At 40.7% G+C, this 21,824-nt stretch overlaps 1 protein-coding gene across 1 annotated transcript in view; it reads left to right on the top strand.

Annotated features, from left to right (window-relative positions):
- Msh6 (DNA mismatch repair protein Msh6) overlaps window positions 1–21,824 on the top strand; it is a 746,240-nt gene that overhangs the window by 225,896 nt on the left and 498,520 nt on the right. Inside the window, exon 7 of the mRNA XM_080274091.1 lies at window positions 1,865–1,999. Within this exon, the coding sequence (XP_080130217.1) occupies window positions 1,865–1,999 (135 nt within the window). The remainder of the gene's footprint in view (window positions 1–1,864; window positions 2,000–21,824) is intronic.

Consider the following 21,824-nt stretch of genomic DNA (forward strand, 5'->3'; position numbering starts at 1 on the left):
TGCTCGAAAACCTCTAGGTACGAATGGAGAAAATGAACTTTCAGCGACATCTGACACCTCATAGCAGCAAATGAATTAATAGTCTCATAACACCATCTTCATAGTCTGGCAACCTCTTGTTTCCCAGGAAATTTTCACACATCCACTTGAATGAGGTCCAGGCAGCGAGTTCCACATCGGCCAGATAGGTCCTGAAGTTGTGTTCTCTCAAAATTTCCTTTATCTGTGGGTCAATGAATATTCATTCTTTCAGTTTAGCTTCAGTGATGCCTGGGAATTTGCCTGCAACACATCCAAATGCTTCAGTGTTTCTTCTTCCCAGTGTCTTCATGAACTGCTTCATTACGCCAAGCTTTATATGAAGCGGAGGAAGAAGAATGTCTCCGGAAGCAACCACGGGCTCATTATCGATGTTCGAAGTTTCTGGCTCGTACGTTTGTCTAGGTGGCCATGTTGACTGTACATAGATCTTGAAAGTTGCACGGCTGTCCCAGAGGCATAGGAAACAACAGTGTTTTGTGAAACCTGGTTGCAGTCTCATCAGCAGACTGATCACTTTCAAGTCTACACACAACTTCCATTTGTATTCTTCATATTTTATGGCATCTAAATGAGCTACAGTGTTTTTATAGCGCTCTTTCATGTGCACTGAATGTCCTAAAGGCACAGAAGGTTTAATATTCCCATTGTGCAGCAACACCGCTTGTAAGCCTTTCTTCGATGAATCATTGAACAGACGCCATTGAGAAGGATCATGCTCCTGTAAAAGGCAGCAGAACAGTCCATCAGTGTCGTTGCAAAAACATTGTGGTCCATCAGCAGAAAAACATGAAGAAAGATCATTTTGTTTTCTGAAGTATGTTACTCAAACATCTTTTTTGAGCAGACATTATTCTTTCAAACAAGATGCCAAGAGTTCAGCCTTGTCCTTTGGTAGTCCCAAATCTCGAACTAAGTCATTCAACTCTCCTTGAGAAACTGTTCAGGTGTGTCTTCATTGTCGGCTAAAAACTCTGCATCCTCAGCTTCTTCATCTGACTCAGTTTGGGCTACATCTCTTTCCACATCGTCGCTACTGGCAATACCATCTTCTGGTGGTATTAGAATGGGAAGATCTTCATCGTTGTTCTACACTGGTCTTATAGCGGATTCCCTACTGGGGTAAGCAATCTTGTGCTTGATCTTGACAGAAAACCCGGATATGTTGATCTTAGAAAAGCAACAATCTGTAGCACTATCTTTTGGCTCCCTCCATATCATAGGAACAGCGAATGGCATTGCCTTTTTTCTCTTATTCCATTCGAACAAGCTGTACAAATCACATGTGGTGCCCATTTTCTGTCTTGATCTGCAAGAGCACAGCCCAAGTACAGACGACAGACCTTCTTGATAACGTTCGTGATGCTGTGTTGCTGTCCCTTGGGAGTGAATGAACCACAGGGATGGCAGAAACAATCGGGGCTATTTCTGCATTGCCTTGACATATCAACTGATTCAATAAACAACAACAACAGCAAAAAAGCATAAACAGTGTTAAGAATAGGAATATATATGAATATTGTTATATACAGTTTCAACATGAAGGTTCATCATTCATCCTAAAAACTAGACGTGGTAGGAAAAAATGGTTGAGATTTTTATAATCAGCACCTAAAACTATCAAGAGCACCACAAAACTTTCATGATAATTTTTTTACTGTTGACCGCTGTAATGGATTATATTTTGTCTTTAACTTTTGTCTCGCTGTGTGTGTGTGTGTGTGTGTGTCACACTTTACATTTTTAGTGGGAATTAGGGTTAGGGGAATGTAAATAATGATACCAGTAGCTTAATGCTCATTTACCTAATCATTTCATCTATCAGGGCATGAGGCAGTGGTGGGAACTGAAGTCTCAGCATTATGACACAGTGCTGTTCTTCAAAATGGGCAAGTTTTACGAGCTGTTCCATATGGATGCAATTCTGGGTGTGCAGGAGCTTGGTCTTATTATGATGAAGGTAAGGGAAAATTGTTTTGAGCATTAAGAAATGTTGACTCATTCTTGCACCTACTGTTACTCACACTTCACTATTACACTTTAACTTCATCCATATTTTCATCCTTTTTAAACACATTTTTTCACGTAGCTCAGTGGTAGATAAAGTCAGTATTACGGAACTACGTCCTTTCCATACCACTTTGTGAAAAGCACCATACACTAGTGCATCTCCCCTAAGAAAGCTTCTCATTCATAGTGAAACGATGGTAATATTAAGCCAAGTTAAAGTGAACTTTGTATAGTCATGGTATTATTGAATATTTGATATATAGGATACAGTATTCAGTATATCTGATCCCCCTTCATTCTCTCTCTCTCTCTCTCTCTCTCTCTCTCTCTCTCTCTAATATTCAGTAGATCTGTTCCCCCTTCATTCTCTCTCTCTCTCTCTCTAAAATTCAGTAGATCTGATCCCCCTTCATTCTGTGTGTGTGTGTGTGTGCGTTCTTACCTAATTGTATCTTTACAGGAATGAGTCAAGCTCGTACTGTCCAGTGTCTTAAACCATATTTATCGTACATATCCTTAAAATTGTGAATTGTTTTGGCACACACTATTTCATTCAGTAGTGCATTCCACTGATCAGTTGCTCTATTTGGGAAACTAAATTTCCTTACGTCTTTATCGCCTCTCTTCTTATGCAGTTTTTTGCAGTGTCCTCTTGCTGATGGTTCCCAGTAGGTTAAGTAATCATTATGTCTATTTTCCCCTTCCCTGATATGCATTTATATAGCATAATCATGTCACCTCTTTTCCTTCTCTCCTGTAGTGTTGGTAGATTCAGTTTATTTAGTCTTTCTTCATAGCTTAGATCCCTTAAGCTTGGTACCCATCTTGTAGCGGCCCTTTGAACGTTTTCAATCTTGTCTATGTGTTCTTTGAGATGAGGACTCCAGACTACAGATGCATACTCTAGGGTTGGTCTGATGAATGATGTTATTATCTTTCTTATCATGTCTTCATTTATGTATGTGAATGCTATTCTCATATTTGCAAGCAGTGTATACATGTTCCGTACCTTCTCACTGATGTGGTCAGCCGGAGATAGTCTGTTATTGATAATCACACCTAGGTCCTTCTCTCTTTCTGATGTGTGTAGGGTTTTATTTCCTAACATATAATTCCAATCAGATCTTTTTCCACTTTTACCAAACTTGATTACATGACACTTGTCCACATTGAATTCCATTTGCCATGTATTACTCCATTCATGAAGTTTATTTAATTCTTCTTGTAGCTCTTTACAAGAGTCTGTGTTAGTAATTCTCCTTTGTATTTTTGCATCATCTGCAAACATATTTAGATAGCTTTCATTTCCAGTGTTACTGTCTATATCATTTATATACACCAAAAACATGATTGGTGCCATCACTGAGCCCTGTGGTACTCCACTATACCTCATACCAGTTAATCTGGCCAGGCATGTATGGCAACACTGTTCTGGCAGAGATTCTGATTGGCTGGAGGTGTTTGTTCGATTTTGTTGTTGCTAAAACTGATACTCTTTTTATTGTCATATGTGATACTGAGTTTGTCGACAATACAATGGTCAAAAGCAATAAGAAATCCGTTATATACTTATCAGCAATGAAATTTTTGTAGGAAGTTAGAGATATTGTTTCAACAAAGTATTTTAACAGTCCAAGTCAAGGTCAGCATTCGAACAATTCCTTTAAATCTCCGACACTCCGTAATATAACAGAAAATTAAGGAAACTTGCTTAATCTAAGCGTTGGTGTAACACACATTTAAATTTTAAGATCAGTCTGCACCCTTAAATCGTGCCACAACTCTGAATAATTAAAAATTCTAATGAAAAGACTAGTTCTGCGGAGAGGGAGGTTTGAAAAAATCGCGAAAAATTAAAGTAGGCTAAATGAAAACTATTTCATCACATATCCTCTGTTATCACAGTACGGGCTGATCTCAAAAATTTAAATGTGTTATACCAACGCTTAGGTTAAGCAAGTTTCCATAATTTTCTGTTATAATTCGGAGTGTCAGAGATTTAAAGGAATTGTTCGAACGCTGACCTTGACTTGGACTGTTATAATACTTTGTTGATGCAATATCTCAATCTTCCTACAAAAATTTCATTGCTGATAAGTATATAACGGATTTCTTATTGCTTTTAATCATTGTATTGTCGACAAACTCAGTATCACATCTGATAATAAAAAAAAAGAATATTGGTTTTAGCAACAACGAATTGAACAAACACCTCCAGCCAATCAGAATCTCTGCTGGAACAGTGTTGCCATACATGCCTGGCCAGATTAATTGGTATGAGGTATAGTCACTTCTTTCCATGATGAGTAATTTCCCCTTAGTACTGTTCTCATTTCTCTTCTTATGAGAAAATCTTGCATCCAATAATACAGTTTGCCTCGCATTCCTCCTTGATGGTACAGTTTCCATAAAAGTCTTTGGTGTGGTACTGTGTCAAATGCTTTCTTGAAATCTAAATAGATACTGTCCACCCATCCTTCTCTGTCCTGTAATGTGTCGTTACTCTGTCATAGTAGCTCAACAGATTAGTAACACATGATTTTCCTTTTCTGAAACCAAACTGTCTTTCTGTTATCATACTGTGTTCTTCTAGATGATTTACCCAAGCTTATCTTATAAGCTTTTTTAATACCTTGCCTACAACACTGGTTAGTGATACTGGTCAGTAGTTGAGTGGATTTTGTCTATTCCCTTTCTTGAATAAGGAAACAATGTTTGCTTTCTTCTAAATATCAGGTAGTTTACCTTGACTCAAGGATTTATTGAAAATTAAAAATAATGGTTTATTTAACTCCTTTGCACATTCATGTTGTACCCAACATGAAATTTCATCAGGACCATTTGCTTTTCCTTTGTCTATTTTACTTAGCTCCTCCTGTATTACTTTTTCTGATGTTTGTATATCTGGTAGTATGTGTAGGCATGAATGTTCCACATAATCCCTCTCAAAATTTTTTTCTTCTGTAAAAACTGATTGGAATTTCTTGTTTAGTGCTTGACAAATATCCTTCTCTTATGTATAGGTGATTCCATCGTCCGTAATGGATTGTATTTTATCTTTTACTTTTGTTTTGCCTCTGATGTAGCTGTAAAATAGCTTCGGTTGATCACTACTTTTATTTATGATATCTTCCTCAACCTGTTTTTGGGCTTCCCTCCTTATTCTTGTATAATCGTTTCTTGGCTGTTTGTAATTATTATATACCCTTTCACTATTGTGTAGAGTCCCAGAGGATTGGAAGTCAGGTATAATTATTCCCTTGTTCAAAGGAAAAGGGGAAAAAGAAGTGTGTGGTAATCATAGGGGCATTTGTCTTCTTAGTATAATAGGAAAAGTATATGGTAGGATACTTATTGACAGAGTTAGAGAAAGAACAGAGAAATTAGTTGGAGAAGAACAAGGAGGCTTTAGGAAGGGAAGAGGTTGTGTAGATCAGATATTCATTCTCAGATCTTTAGTGGAAAAGTTTCTAGAGAAGGGAAAGATGTTGTATGCGGCTTTCATGGATTTGGAGAAAGCATATGACAGGGTGGATAGACTAGGATTGTGGAAAGTGTTAAGAATATATGGAGTAGAAGGGAAGTTGTTGAATGCTGTGAAGAGTATGTACGATGGTGCGAAGGCTGCAGTGCGTGTGGATGGTGAACTAAGTGAATTTTTCTCTTTGAAAGTTGGGTTGAAACAGGGATGTGTCATGTCTCCATGGTTGTTCAATCTGTACATGGATGGGGTAATAAAAGAGGTACAAGGTAGGGTAGTGGATGTTGGAGTGGCCCTGGTGAGAGAGGATAGTGTTTGGAAACTCCCTGTACTGTTGTTTGCAGATGATACTGTGTTGTTGAGTGAAGACGAAGGGGAGCTGCAAGGCTTGGTGGATGAGTTTGAGAGAGTGTGTAAGAAACGGAATCTAACGGTGAATGTAGGGAAGAGTAAAGTGATGGTCTTTGAGAGAGGTGAAGTCAGTGAATGTACAGCGAGGTTGGATGGTGCGGAATTGGAAAATATGAGTACGTTTAAGTACTTGGGTAGTGTGATGAGTAAGGATGGAGGTTTAGAGGGTGAAGTGCTTGAAAGGGTACAGCAGGGAAGAAAGATTGCTGGTTCTTTGAAAGCAGTGATAAGAAACAGGGAAGTGAGCATGGAAGTGAAAAAGTTACTACATGACAGTATTGTGATACCAACTCTAACGTATGGAAGTGAAGCTTGGACGTTGTTGGAAGGACACAAGTCAAGAGTGAGAGCAGTGGAAATGAGTTATTTAAGAGGAGCCTGTGGAGTCACATGGAGAGACAGGCTGACGAATGAGGATATAAAGGAGCGTTGTGGTGTTGATGTGGATGTGATAGGAAGCGTTATGAGGAACACACTGAGGTGGTTTGGCCATGTGGAGAGGATGGAGGGTGAAAGACTGACGAAGAGAGTGTATGTGAGTGAGGTGGAGGGGGAAAGAGGGAGGGGGAGGCCGAGGATGAGATGGAGAGATGGGGTGGAGAGGTATATGAGAGAGAGGGGTGTGAGTTGGGAGCAGGGGAGTGAAATGGCGGGGGACAGGACGACTTGGAGGCGATTTGTTTGTGGCCACCCCAAACGGGATTGAGGCGTCTGGCAATAGATAGATAGATAGATAGACTATTGTGTCTTCTGTATCTGTTCCACAACAAATCTCTTTTTTCTTTTGATTTTTTACATTCTGTATTGAACCATGTCTTTATTGTTTCTGCTTCTTTGTGCTTTGGGATGTACTTCTGGACTTCTATTTGATAAAGTTCACAGAATTTTTTATATATAGCATTTAAATGTTGTCCTCTAAGCTCCTTTCCCCAATCAGTTTCTAAGAAGTACTTCTTTAGGTCATGATAGTTTTCCTTTTTATATTTTAGGCTCTTTTTGTACCTTTCATTGCTGTTAACTGTGTCATATGCTATCCTGAAGTTGCAATTTAATACTGCATGGTCGCTTTTGCCGAATTGAGGGTGGTATATTAAATTGTCAGTATCTTTTTCTTGCCTAGTAAATATGAGATCTAGCATTGAGGGTACATCGAGTTCTCTTTTTCTGGTGCTTTCTCTCACATGTTGCGTTAGGAAAAACTCTTGCACGAGATCCAGGAACTTTCGGTCCCAGTAGCTTTCTTGGCTTATTATGTCTAGAGTATTCCAATTTATATTTGTATTAAAATCTCCAGTTAGTATAATTCTTTCCGATTTCTCTTCCATTTTATGTAGTAATGATCATAAACTTTGAATTGTTTTCTCTGCCAGGTCCTCATATTCGTCTCATTCCCATGTGTTTGACTTGGGTGGCATGTACAAATTGGCTACAATTACTTTCCCTTCAGATGTATTGATCTTTCCTGCAATCAGTTCTACTTGTGAGGGTATATCTAGTTCTATTTCTTTGACATTTAGATTTTCCTATGTTAATATTATAATTTCTCCTCCTTTTTTTAAGTTCCTATCTCTTCTCCATATATTGTATTCCTCTAAGTTTAGGATGTCATTTGATATCCTTGTAGTTAATTTTGTTTCAGTTAGGCATATTATATGTTGTTCATTTTCTCTGACATAATCATTCATCTCTAATAATTTAGATACCATTCCATCCACATTTGAGTACATCAGCTTAATCATCTTGTTTATATACTTATCATAATTTGGTTCTACTACCTTCCTCCTTTTTATTCCCTCCTGTTTATGTACCACTTTCCTACCTGCAATCCAATTACAGTACAATCCCAGTTAACCGGGTGGCTTGGGGAATTTACCATCCCGGTTACAGATTTTTCCCGTATTTCTGATTTTCAAATCAAATCTATACAAAGGCTATCACAGCAGTAAATACAGTTCAGGTACTCGCCAGTCACATTAGAGGTTACACTAAGAGATTCCGCCTGAAAAACTGCCTTGTAAACACACACCATGGTCATAACGCACGTGTGCAATGTCTAGCAATTTGCAGTACTGCAAATTACACCAGTGCATTGTTTACCGAATTACTGTATTCATTATATGTACTGTACTCATAAAAATTGAAAAATAAAATAAAGAAATAAAAGCTTGAACATTTATTAGTGAACTGATGATGTGTTAAGACTGCACTGTAGAATTATCACAACACTTGTGCCCTCACGTGAGTTTGTTTACGTTTCCGACTTCATCTTCTTCCCTACCTGACCTCCATCACTCCACCCCTCACCCGCCACTCAGCTGTTTTGCAGAAAATAAAATAAATGATGTACGTATGAAATGGAGGCATATTATTTATTTTTCTTCCAACAAAGTAAACTTTCATTCCTATTAACATTTATATTCAGCCATTAGTGTTTTATAATGTTCGCCTTTTCAAGTCTGTTGCATACTGTATGTCCAGCTTCTGTTTCAAGGTAAGCACGATACGCTTACGTTTAGTTTGCACTTCAGGCATTTTGGAGTGTACAAATTACCGTCTATCAGAGGAACACAACAGCAAAAGACCTTGTTTACTGTCTGGTGGCAAAACGCAGAGTGGTGATTTTTGGAGGGTGTGGAGGATGACTGAATTCAAGTACGGGAAAGAGGGGGAGAGGAGGGGTGGTTAAGAGGATTTGCTAGGGATTTACATCAGCCGGAAATGCCTTCACCTCGCTTTGTCTGACTTCCCCCAGCCTCGCGTGACACAATCAAACGGCGGTTTGGCGGTCCATTCAAATTGGCGCACAGTTATAACTTACTGACATTTTTACCAGCCCTTGAATTTTCCCGTTGTTCTGAGTATTCCGTTTGTCTGGATACCGGATAGCTGGGATTGTACTGTACTTTGTAAAAAAAAATGTATTCTTCTCCTCCCCTGATCTTCCCTCATTTTTTGTTTTTGCTTCTTCCCTCTTCTCTTTCAGTAATTCCAGTTCCTCTTGTGTTAGGCATCTTTTTATCCATACATTTTTGAACTCCTCTTTTTCCATAAGATTCTTTGCATTTTTTTAGTATCTCCTCCATGGTGTTTACACTCTGGAAGGTTACCTTTAGGGGTCTTGACTTGCTTTTCTCGTATTTCCCTAACCTCTTGTGTTCCTCTTTGTCTTTACTACAAATTTCCTCTGATACTTCTTTCAATATGCTCATTACATTTGCCATCTCCTTTTTGTCTCTTGATATCTTGTTTTTTACTTCATCCTCTTCTATACCAGTAATTACTATAGATTTGTTGATATCTGCTGAATCTTTGACTAACTTAGGATTGTTTTGGATTATTCTTTTCACTTCCTTTTTAATTCTTTTTTTTTTCTTCCACCCTCGTTTCTAAGTCCTTCTTTACTGTCACCATTTCAGCATAAGTGGTTTCCACATAATTTTTGGAGCTTTGCACAGCTTCATTCACTTTTGTTATCTTCTCCTCAATGTCACTGCTCTGGTCTGTCAGACTGCTTACTTGCCTAATTGTCTCTGTATCATTTTTGAACTCTTCCATAATACTCTTGTGGTTGACTACTGAACTTGCCATTTCACTAATTTTTCTCCTAAGAGAACCCACTTCTGCTGTCAGCTCATCTATTGTTGTGTCTTTCTTGACTTCCTTTCCTAATTTTTCTATATGTTCCTTTTGCAAGTGCATCTGTTTCTTAATTTCATCAATCTCATTTTGAAAAGCCTCTCTAGCCTGTGTACTCGTTCCACCAGTTTATTGTGAGTCTCCATTTCAACTAGTTCTTGGTAGAAATCATCATCCTGCTTTCTACCTTTATCCCTTTTCTTTTCCAAATTTGCTTTACTAAAGTATGTGGTCATTTTGCAGCACTAAAAGCACATATGGTACTCACATTCCCTGGGGCAGTTGTAGACTAAACAAACGATCAGCTGATTGTGCGCATTCTTACTCTAATTTGTTTACTTTTCTTTTTGAACAAGTCTTGCTTAAAACTACTTCTTCTTCTTCTTCTTCTTCTTTTTTTTTTTTAAATAAGAACACCATTTAGTCTTACCTAGTACAGAGCTTGACTCATATAAAGATACTAATTTATGTAATGCCACTGGCCAAGTTGGCCGTGTATGGAGCGATGTCGGCGTGCTTGTGGTCTCCTCCGTGCCGTGTGTATGTGTGTGTGAAATTGCGTGACACATGATAGTTGTCCTTTAACCTGAAGAAATGAAAGTTGATAATCCCCTGTCAGATTATTCACTTTTGGGGAGAGGTCTGATGATGACGGAATTTTAAAAGTGCAGATATTTACTGATCTGTGGTGACCCTAAATTTTAGAAACTGCATCAGAATAGAGAAAAATGCCTAGAAATTGCTAGGCTACATCTAGAGACAATTTCATTACAGTAATTCAGTATGTTGTTACACTATGTAACTTCATACAGCCATTTCTGTAGTACACTGTGCAATTCTGGTCACGTATGCTTAAGAAAGACATATATCATCTTGAAAGAGTTAAAGCTAGAGCTGTAAAACTTATTTCACCCATCAGGAGACTTGAGTTATCAGGATCACCTAATGGGTCTTTGTTTTCTTTATTGAATCATAGACTACGAGATCATCCCATTGAAGTTTTTAAATTCTGAAAGGGTCTGACAATTTTGACTACTGTATATGAAGTTGTTTAATCTAAACACAAACTCAACACGCAACCATGGTTGAAAACCAAAATAGACCAGATTTGACACCAGCATATGTGAAAACTTTTTCACGCACAAGAGTTGCCAGTAGGTGACTAAAGCTTGTACATGGAGGCATGTTGGAACCATTGTAAATTGGTATAAAACCATACAAGATTAGTTTCCCTTCACTTTTCGTCCTATGTAAGTAATTTACCCTTTTCATTTTCGTTTTGCAAACTGTGCACAAATATTCACCCCCTCTTCTTTAGAACTCCTTTCTTGCATCCACCCCAAACTACTTTTCATTCTCCCTTCTTGTTTATCATGGTGCTTGAAGCCCTCTCACGTGACTTTAGAAATGGACTCCAGTGGGAAATATTGTATACCGATGATTTGGTGTTGATTGCAGAGAATGGAAAGGAGGTGGAGGAAAGATTTCGGAAGTGGAGAGATGGTATGAGACACAAGGACTTGAGAGTAAATGCAGATAAAACTAAGGTGATGGTATCTAGGGTTGGTGGCGATACTGTCAAAGAAGAGGGAGAGTGGCCATGTACGGTTTGCCACAAGGTTGTGAGAAGTGATTCCATCTGGTGCAGTGTTTGTGATAAGTGGATGCATATAAGATGCAGTGGTATTAGAGGTAAACTCTAAGATAATGCTGATTTCGAGTGCAGTGCATAGGGGAGAGCATGTGTGATTGTCAGGTGTGAAAGGATTGATCTTGCTGGTGAGTCTCTCAAATATTTGGAAGAGGTTTGTTACTTGTCAGACATGTTATGTACTGGAGGTGGGACCGGGAGCTAGCTCTGTGGCTAGAGTGAGGAATGGTTGAAAGAAGTTCAGGGAGCTGTTGCCCTTCCTGACATTGTGAGGGCTCTCTCTCTGTGCTATGAGGTCTTTGTATGTGGCATATGTCAGGATTGTAATTCTATATGGTAGTGAGGCATGGGGAGTAAAGGAAGAGGATATTTGGAGGTTCATAATGTACAGAAATGACAATGAGTAGGTGGATGTGCAGTGCATCCTTGAATGTGAGGCCTGGGTGGGCTAGGATTACAATGGAAGAGTTAAGAGGATGGATGGATATGAAGTGTATTGGTGTTGTGATGAGGAGAGAGAGATTTAGACGGTTTGGGCATGTGGAGAGGAGGGGGAATGCAGTTGGGTGCAGAAAGTGAGAAGTAGTGTATTAAGATTGGGGGTGGGGTTGCGAGAGGCAGACCAAAAATGACCTGGGATGAGGTCATAGAGTGTGACCTCTGGGATAAGGGACTGAATAGGGAAGCTACCAGAGATTGAGCAGCATGGTGAGCAACCAAGGTCGATGCATGCAAGCATGTTGGAGCCTTTATAAACGAAACGAAATGAAACTGCATCCCAGTAATCTGTACTTCTCGTACTATTTTCTACGCCTACAACAGCATGCATTGTTACTCTTAGCATTATGTTTGGATACCATCGACCATAGTAACATATGTAGGTCCTTTCAGCTGATGGCAAGTCTTCATGCCACAATGTTGAGCCATTTCACTACCCAGATCCCAGTTCTAAAGGTCTCCCCACCAAACCTCACCTCATATCTGCCTCACTTTACTTCATGGCATTGTTTCCTTCTCATTCATACCTGTGATCCTCATTAACCTGTAACCTTCCTTTTTCCTTTCAATATGTCGAAACTGTCCTAACACTCAGGTTCACATAATTTTTCTATATTTTTTATGCCAAATCTCTTGTGTAGTATTCTAATTTTTTGAATTAATTGTTTCCCCATTCAACCATTTCCTTACATTCCTTTCTGCTTGTATCCTCTTTTCTTGTTGGCCATCTTCCACTGCCATTCAGCATAACTTTATTCATATGTGTTTTGTAGAGAGTACCCATGATACAGAAGGAGAGGCAACAGTTTTGTAAATATTCTGACAACAGAACCAGCTTCTGCTCCACCCCCTACAATCTTCCATGCACTCTGAGTGATTAGTTCAAACAACACTTTCCATACTATCGATATACCCATACATACTGCAGACTGAGAAGTTTTCACAACTTCTAGTCGAATCTGATACCACTTTATCTCTCTTGGATCCCTATACTGTATTACAGGTCCTGTTTTTACATATAATAAGATTTATCCATATACCCTTTTTACACGCAGCACAAGGCTGTGTATATTATTCCATTATATAAGTCCATTTGCTTCCATCCCATCCCTGCACTTCTTGAACTTTTTTAACAGAACGGAGGAAGGAAAAACAAATGGGGGAAAAAAAAAAAATCCATGCACCAGACTACTGGTGTCCTCCATTCATAAAATATCCGTAACAGTTAGACTTGAACAGTTGTGGGTTGAAATTTGGAGGAAAACAACTCTGGGGAAGCAAGTTCCAGAGAGATGCAGTTCGGGGAATGAAAGAATTCTGATAGGCAGAAGTTCTGCAGTATGGTTGAGTGACATTCCAGTCATGAGTGCTACCAGATGCCCATGTAGCACGAGGGAAGGCATGGAGAGGCAGCATCATGGACGCAACCTCGTCTGAGCACTTGCCAAAAAAATATCTGTAAAATAATGCAAGGGAGGCAACATTCCTTCTTACTTGCAGGGGAGGTAGTTTATATGTAATGGCAGGGTTGTTAATGATTCTAACACCTTTATTCTGAATTTTGTCCAGTTGTCTCAATGCAACCTCTCCACAACCATTCCACAAGGGTGAGCAATATTCAAGCTGAGAGCGCATATGACTCTTATAAATTATAGCTAACTGCTCATCGGCGAAGAAGTTACGGACTCTGTACAATAATCCAAGTTTCTTTGAGGCGGCCTTAGCAAGTGATCTGACATGAGAGGTCCAGCTGAGGGCACTGTTAGTGAGACACCAAAAATTTAAATACTTTTGGAGATGGGAATATTAGTAGCACTGAAGGTAATGTACGAATCTGGCAATATCTGTCTATTAGTAAACTGTATATATTTAGTTTTACTAGCATTAAAAGAGACAAGGTTGTTTTGTCCCCATTCACTGATTGATTTATGGAGATGGCTGTACTGAGTTGAGAGGTAGAGATATTAGACTTTGTAAATGGATGTCTGAGTGTGAATGAACTATGTAGTGTTGAGTCATCTGCGTATGAGTGAACGGGATTGTGAGTGACAGATAAGAGATCATTAATATGAACCAGAAATAGGGTTGGCGCCAGAACTGATCCCTGCGGCACGCCGGTGTTAATTGAGTGGAAATTCGAATATACCTCATCTACTTTTACTCTTATTTTCCTGTCACTTCCCTGTGGTCTCCTAAAAATACGTCCACCAATCAAAACTAAATCTTCAGTACATAAAAATTCATAAGCTAATCCACTTCTGGGTTCTCCCGCCAGTACCTCAAATGTTAAGGTAAACTGCAATAGACTCTCCACAGAGCCCTGATCCATTCCAGCACTGACTGAGAGTTCTTTGCATATCCACCTACTCCTACAGACACAGTAGTAGCAGTAGTTATTCCCTAGGCAGTCTGGCCAAAAAGCCTCGAGTTCCTAAGGAAGGCCACGGCCAAGACCAGGCTTTCCCTCAGAGCTCTAAAGGAGTGTATGTTGTGTTGCTGGCACGTGATTGTGTGCAATGCAGTCTTCTATAATGTACTTAACCCGTTAACTGCTTTATACAGCCTGGGCTATTCCGAGTGCGACTGCTCAATACAGGCCTGGCTGCGCAGTTGAATTTCGAATATAGTGCCATGGTGACCAAGGCCGACCCATGCAAGCATGTTTGAGCCTTCAAAACCGAAACCGAAAAAGAAAAAGAAAACGAAAATCATACATTCTAATAGGGAATCAGACACTTTGATGTTCATCCACGGCTTTACCAAGGTAAATATTGAGCTAATATTTTGTTACTATATACTTTGGTATGTGTTCTTTCAATTCCTAAGACAAAATTTGGCCTTTGGGAAATCTCATTTTTACCCCTATGTCTGCGCACGATGGACACCTCCATAAAACCACCATGCGCAGTTAATGGGTTAATAGTATGGGGTGCTGTGTTACATCCTGGATACGGATCAGTGATGGAGTCATCCAGCCTCTTCTGATAACTTAAGAGGGCTGGATGATGCTCACATCTCGGCCTGGCCAGGTGGACCCCGTCCTCTCGAGGGAGATAGGATTTCAGAAGGGTGGATGTTGGGAGGCCCTGCGTGCAGCTGTGTTGTCTTTAAGTGACTGAATGGAGCAGCGAGTGATTTGAGTATGGATATGCTTCTGGAAGCTGGTCTGAGGGGGGAGAGATGACAGGATTTGTGTATGATATCGTGTGCTGGGTGTTGTTTTGATGTTCCTTGGTGTGTGTGAATGTGCTGCTATGTAGTGTAGTGGATGGTGTGGGTTTGTGGAGGCTGCAGCGAGAATTTGGGTGCCTGTCATGTCTAGATGATTCTTGACTTTGAGGACTTAGGTTTCTTGGTGTTGGTGATCTGTACAGACACAGTTGCCTCTTCATACCATTTCATCACCAACCTTGCAATCCATTCATCAGCATACAAGTTTCTCATAGTGCAGTTTACTACCCCTTTAGAACTCCATCAAACATTGTCACCAGGTCCGCAGGACATGATACAGCTTTGTAATCTTTTGGATGCATTGCTCTTGATTTGCACTCTCTACTTGCCAATTGTTTTGAAAAAGTGTTCCCCTGAACTTGCCTCTGTCCTAGCTAAATTATTCAGACTATGCATACGTACTTCTTTATTCCCAAATTCATGGAAGGAAGCCAATATCCACCCAGTTCCGAAGAAAGGAAGTTCGTCTGACCCCTCCAATTACAGACCAATAGCTGTCACATCTTCTCTTGGTAAGGTATTTGAAAGTTTAATTAATTAGCACATTGTTAAACATCTTGAATCCAACAACTTAATTAGTGATAGACAATATGGTTTTCGCCACAAAAGATCCACCATTGACATACCCAATCTCTTAACTCATACCATTCATCAATCAATTAATCTTTTTGGAGAAACTCATGCAGTAGCTCTTGATATCTGTAAAGCTTTCGAGAGGGTATGGCACCGTTCCCTGCTGTCCAAACTCCCTTGCTATGGACTAACGTCTTTTGTTCCTTTGATTTCTTCATATCTTAGTGACAGAAAAATAAGAGTAAAAGTAGATGATGTATATTCCAATTTCCACTCAATAAATGCCGGCATGCCGCAGGGATCAGTTCTGGCGCCAACCCTATTTCTGGTTCATATTAATGATCTCTTATCTGTCACCCACAATCCCATTCACTCATATGCAGATGACTCAACACTACATAGTTCATTCACACTCAGACATCCATTTACAAAGTCTAATATCTCCACCTCTTAACTCAGTACAGCCATCTCCATAAATCAAGATCTGTCTACAATCAGTGAATGGGGGCAAAACAACCTTGTCTCTTTTAATGCTAGTAAAACTAAATACAGTATATACAGTTTACTAATAGACAGGTATTGCCAGATTCGTACATTACCTTCAGTGCTACTAATATTTCCATCTCCAAAAGTATTGCAATTCTTGGCGTCTCACTTAATAGTGCCCTCAGCTGGACCTCTCATGTCAGATCACTTGCTAAAACCGCCTCAAAGAAACTTGGATTATTGTACACAGTCCGTAACTTCTTCGCCAATGAGCAGTTAGCTATAATTTATAAGAGTCATGTGCGCTCTAGAGAAGGGAAGGAAAGTGTATGCTGCCTTCATGGACTTGGAGAAAGCTTATGACAGAATAGATAGGCAAGGTATGTGGAGGGTATTAAGAATATATGGAGTGGAGGGGAAATTGTTGAGTGCTGTGAAGAGTATGTACGAGGGAGCTAGGGTTACGGTGCGAGTGGATGGTGAGCTGAGTGAGTTCTTTGATCTCAATGTGGGAATGAAACAGGGTTGTGTGATGTCTCCATGGCTGTTTAATATATACATGGATGGGATTGTAAAGGAGGTGCAGGGTGGGGCAGTGGATGTGGGGGTGGCTCTAATGAATGAGGGTGAGATTTGGAAGCTTCCGGTGTTGCTGTTTGCTGATGATACAGTATTGTTGAGTGAAGATGAATGGGAGTTGCAAGGTTTGGTGAATGAATTTGGGACAATGTGTAGGAGGAGCAAGCTGAAAGTTAATGTAAACAAAAGTAAAGTTATGGTGTTTGAGAGGAATGAAGTCACAGAGTGTGCAGTGAGGTTGGATGGTGAGGATATGGAGAATGTGAGTGCATTCAAGTACTTGGGTAGTGTGATGAGTAAGGATGGAACTTTGGGGGATGAAGTACGTGAAAGGGTACAGCAGGGAAGGAAGGTTGTTGGTACACTGAAAGCAGTGATGAGAAATAGGGAGGTGAGTATGGAAGTTAAGAAGTCACTGCATGATAGTATTGTGATCCCTACCCTGACGTATGGAAGCGAGGCATGGACCTTGCAAGAGGGGAACAAGTCAAGAGTGAGAGCAGTGGAAATGAGTTACTTGAGAGGAGCATGTGGAGTGACGTGGAGGGACAGGCTGACGAATGAAGAAGTGAAGGAACGCTATGGGGTGGGTGTGGATGCGGTTGAGAAGATTAGGAGAAATACACTGAGGTGGTTTGGACATGTGGAGAGAATGGAGAATGAAAGACTGACTAAGAGGGTGTATGTAGGTGATGTGGAGGGAGGGAGAGGGAGAGGTAGACCGAGGATGAGGTGGAGGGATGGAGTTGAGAGGTATATGAGGGAGGGGGGGGTAGGGTAGTCAATTGGTGGGTGACAGAGGGACTTGGAGGCGTTTTGTCTGCGGCCACCCTCTGCGGTATTAAGGCGTCGGGCTATAGATAAATAGATGTGCTCTCTCTGCTTGAATATTGCTCACCCTTGTGGAATGGTTGTGGAGAGGTTGCATTAAGATAACTAGACAAAATTCAGAACAAAGCTGTTAGAATCATTAACAACCCTGCCATTACATATAAACTACCTCTCCTGCAAGTAAGAAGGAATGTTGCCTCTCTTGCATTATTTTACAAATATTTTTTTGGCAAATGCTCAGACGAAGTTGCGTCCATGGTGCCACCTCTCCATGCCTTCCCTCGTTCTACACGGTGATCTGGTAGCGCTCATGAGTGAAATGTCACTCAGCTATATTGCAGAACTTCTGCCTATCAGAATTCTCTCATTCTCCGAGCTGCATCTCTCTGGAACTCACTTCCCCAGAGTTGTTTCCCTCCAAATTTCAACCCACAACTGTTCAAGTCTAACTGTTAGAGATATGAACAGAGGACACCAGTTATCTGGTGTATGGATTATTTTTTTTTACTCATTTGTTTTTCCTTCCTCCGTTCTGTTATTTATAAAAAAAAAAATAAAAAAAAATATAAAGCCAAACTACATCTCATTTATGTTCACTTCCTCTCTTCTCAAGCTCTTTGTGATTTTTTCCATAACCTCTGTTGTCTGGTCAAGCAGATTCAGCCCTCATTAATATCCTTATTCTATTGCATCACTATTTCCTTTATTCATTGACAGTCACACTTTTCAGCCAGTCTTCTCAGAGTGTTTCTTTCCTTACAGTTGAATTCATCAGCTCATCGTTACCATTGTCAGGCTTAAATTACCAGCAGTATTGAGCATCTCGGCTGCAGTACAAGAAGTGTCAACAGCTGTACCCATTTTCTTGCGACCAATTACATTTCAAACATTCTCCTCTTTCATTGCTGGATGTGGGTTATGCAGTGGCTCAACATCGCTGATTTCATCCCAGTCCCAGTCATATTCCTTATTTAGCAAATGCCTGAACATTAAGTTCATCCGAACTCCAGTCAGAGTCATCTGTTAGCAATGGCCTGTAGTGCTCACACCATGCTATTAAAGTGTTCCTTTGCAACAACCAACATTCTTGCATCATCCCTAACCACTTCTGATTTTCTCTAACAGTATATTTTGCCATTTTGAATATCCACATTTTTCCTTCTGAACCATTTAACTCGTCAGATACATCTTTCTGTGCCCAAGTCATTACGCTATTTACATAGTTCCTAACTACAGGTGACTTAGGTACAATTCTCTGTCTTTACTTTTTTTTTTTTTTTTACTCAGTTTCCCAGGTTTTTTAACCCCTTAACCGCGAGGCGACACTTTCGTGACGCTTGGGAGCAAGGGATCATACCGCGGGGCGTCGCTTTTGTGATTCTGTGTTATTTTGAATTCACCCGGGCTTCCAAGCGGGGGCTTGTATCATCTATCAGTACTGCCAATGTCCAACACTAGTCAGCACTCCTAATCTCATCTGTACTCCCATCCATTGTTGACAATTTAGCCATTTCTCCCCGTTCTTGACTCCCCTCCCTACCCCCCCTCCATTACCCTATCCTCTCGCCTGCCCGGCCGTGCTACGCTAAGTAAATCTTCCCTGGAATTTTTCACTGATTTCATCCATTGAAATAAGCCCTATGTCCTATTCTTATACCAAATAATATATACAAGAAAGAAATAAGGTAAGTGAGAGTGCCATACACCTGGAATTGGCTAATCATCACCTGACAACACCTCACGTGCACTCGTTCGCTAATTTTCGCTGTTTTTTTCCCCTTGAAATATGCCGTATAATCTATTTTCGTAATAAATATACATGTAAGGAGGGAAGGGAGAAGCCTAAGTGATATTTACATTCACCTGGAACTACCTAATTTATAATGTATTGTCTAGATTTCCTGCCAATCATATCAGTGCTAGACAAAGCTGTTTCAAGATATAACATTGGTAGCTCTGAATATATATCTCCTAAGTAGGCCTCTAATCTATTTTTGTAATAAATATACATGTAAGGAGGGAAAGGAGAAGCCTAAGTGATATTTACATTCACCTGGAACTACCAAATTTATAATGTATTGTCTAGATTTCCTGGCAATCATATCAGTGCTAGACTTAGCTGTTTCAAGAACCAATATTGGTAACTCTGAATAACCCCTAAAGCAGGCCTCCACGCTGGCCCTCCGTTATCAGTTTACTCTCATCTTCCGAAACGAGAGTACGTATGTTTCTTCTTGCTGACTTCAAGGCCTTTTTTCACCCCCATGCAAATGGCCCTGTGACCTTTACCCCCTACTAAACCTCGTGTGGAAAGAGGTAAAGGGCTGACAGTTGATAAAAGAGTGACTACGATCTTTCTATTGAGTAAAACAGTGCAAGTGGAATTGTAAATAATGTGTAAATAATGTGTAAACAGCAAGTGAAAGTACAGTACTCGTCAGAAGTATTCAGCGTTGTCCGCCGGGCGCGCAATACTTATGGCCCAAAAAGAATCACCCATTTTTGGGGGTAAGAATTGAGCCACAAGTTTGAGCTCCAAGCATGACGTCACGGTAGCCTGAGGCCTTCCGACACGCTGGTTGGTTCCCGCCTCAGTCGCCCACGGGCTGCCTGAGAGAGAGGAACTCCGCCGAGTGTCCCTCTCAAATTGCGCCATTTTTTACCGAGTGTCCCGCAGTGTTTTGGCCTTTAAAACTTTGTTATGGCACCTACCCGTGAACTATCGAGTGAAATCATATCCCAGATCATTGCTCTAAAGGAGGCAGGCCACCAGACAAAGGAAATTAGTGTATTGGTTGGTGTGGCACGATCGACAGTGTGTCGTTGGTGTGTGTGGTTTCGGGAGGAAAACAGTGGTGAAGTTCCCACAAAGAAACCGAGGTCTGGTAGGCCTAGGAAAACTTCCCCAAGGTCTGTTAATGTTTTAAAACGTGCAGTGGAGTTTAATCCTCGTGTGAGTACAAGGAAAATTAAGGAGAGCAACCCAGAAGTGTTTGGTGAGGTGTCAGTGAGAACAGTGTCTCGTAGGGTGCATGAGCTTGGTTACACAAGTCACAAGCCTGTGAAAAAGCCTCTTCTCTCTAGCAGCCAGAGAGTTCGTAGGCTTGCCTTTGCTAATAAATATCTAAACTGGGGTGAGGAGCAATGGTTGTCAGTGTTGTGGTCTGATGAGGCAACGTTTAGTGTTACCTGTAACAGAGGAGCACACAAAGGTAGTGACCCACTTGACCCACAGTATGTAGAAAGCACAGTTAAACATCCTGATTCACTCATGGTATGGGGTTGTTTCTCAGGGAAGGGTTTGGGGAAGCTTGTTGTACTTCCCAAGAACCTCAGAGTGAATCAGGATGTTTACCTGGAGCTTCTGTGTGATCATTTACCAGACTCCTTCGAGCTAACAGGTGCACGAGTGTTTCAGCAGGACGGTGCACCTGCTCACAAGGCCAAATCGGTCACCAATTGGCTTCGTGACTGTGAGGTATCATTCATGACAGACTGGCCAGGAAATAGCCCAGACCTCAACCCGATTGAAAACCTCTGGTACCTCGTAAAGAAGAGTCTCCAAGGGAAGGACGTTAGCTCTCTGCCTAAGCTGGAAGCCGCCATTCATGACTCCTGGGACAAAATACCGCTCCAGCACCTCAGGAGCCTCGCCGTTTCACTTCCAAGACGTCTCAGGTCCGTGAAGAAATGTAAAGGCTACCCTACGAAGCACTAAAGGTAAATAAAATGCATTATTTATATGTTTTTTCAATGTTGAAAGGTTTGTTTCTCAGGAGGGACGCAGGGTGCTCCATACTTCTGACAAGCACTGTAATGAATGTAAATATACGTGAACAATGGAAAATAGTTTTATAAGTTATTTCAAGTGACAGTGCACAACACAGTGTAAATAAAATAGAAATGTAAATAATGTAAATAAAATAGAGAATGTAAATAGAAATGTAAATGAGTAGTATTATAAGAATACGAGTACAGTGCTCGTCAGAAGTATTCAGCGTTGTCCGCCGGGCGCGCAATACTTATGGCCCAAAAAGAATCACCCATTTTTGGGGGTAAGAATTGAGCCACAAGTTTGAGCTCCGAGCATGACGTCACGGTAGCCTGAGGCCTTCTGACGCGCTGGTTGGTTCCCGCCTCAGTCGCCCACGGGCTGCCTGAGAGAGAGGAACTCCGCCGAGTGTCCCTCTCAAATTGCGCCATTTTTTACCGAGTGTCCCGCAGTGTTTTGGCCTTCAAAACTTTGTTATGGCACCTACCCGTGAACTATCGAGTGAAATCATATCCCAGATCATTGCTCTAAAGGAGGCAGGCCACCAGACAAAGGAAATTAGTGAATTGGTTGGTGTGGCACGATCGACAGTGCGTCGTTGGTGTGCGCGGTTTCGGGAGGAAAAC

The sequence above is a fragment of the Coenobita brevimanus genome, chromosome 57 (genome assembly GCF_032717465.1).
Source record: "Coenobita brevimanus isolate Jiangsu-jjx chromosome 57, ASM3271746v2, whole genome shotgun sequence".
Taxonomy (NCBI): domain Eukaryota; kingdom Metazoa; phylum Arthropoda; class Malacostraca; order Decapoda; family Coenobitidae; genus Coenobita; species Coenobita brevimanus.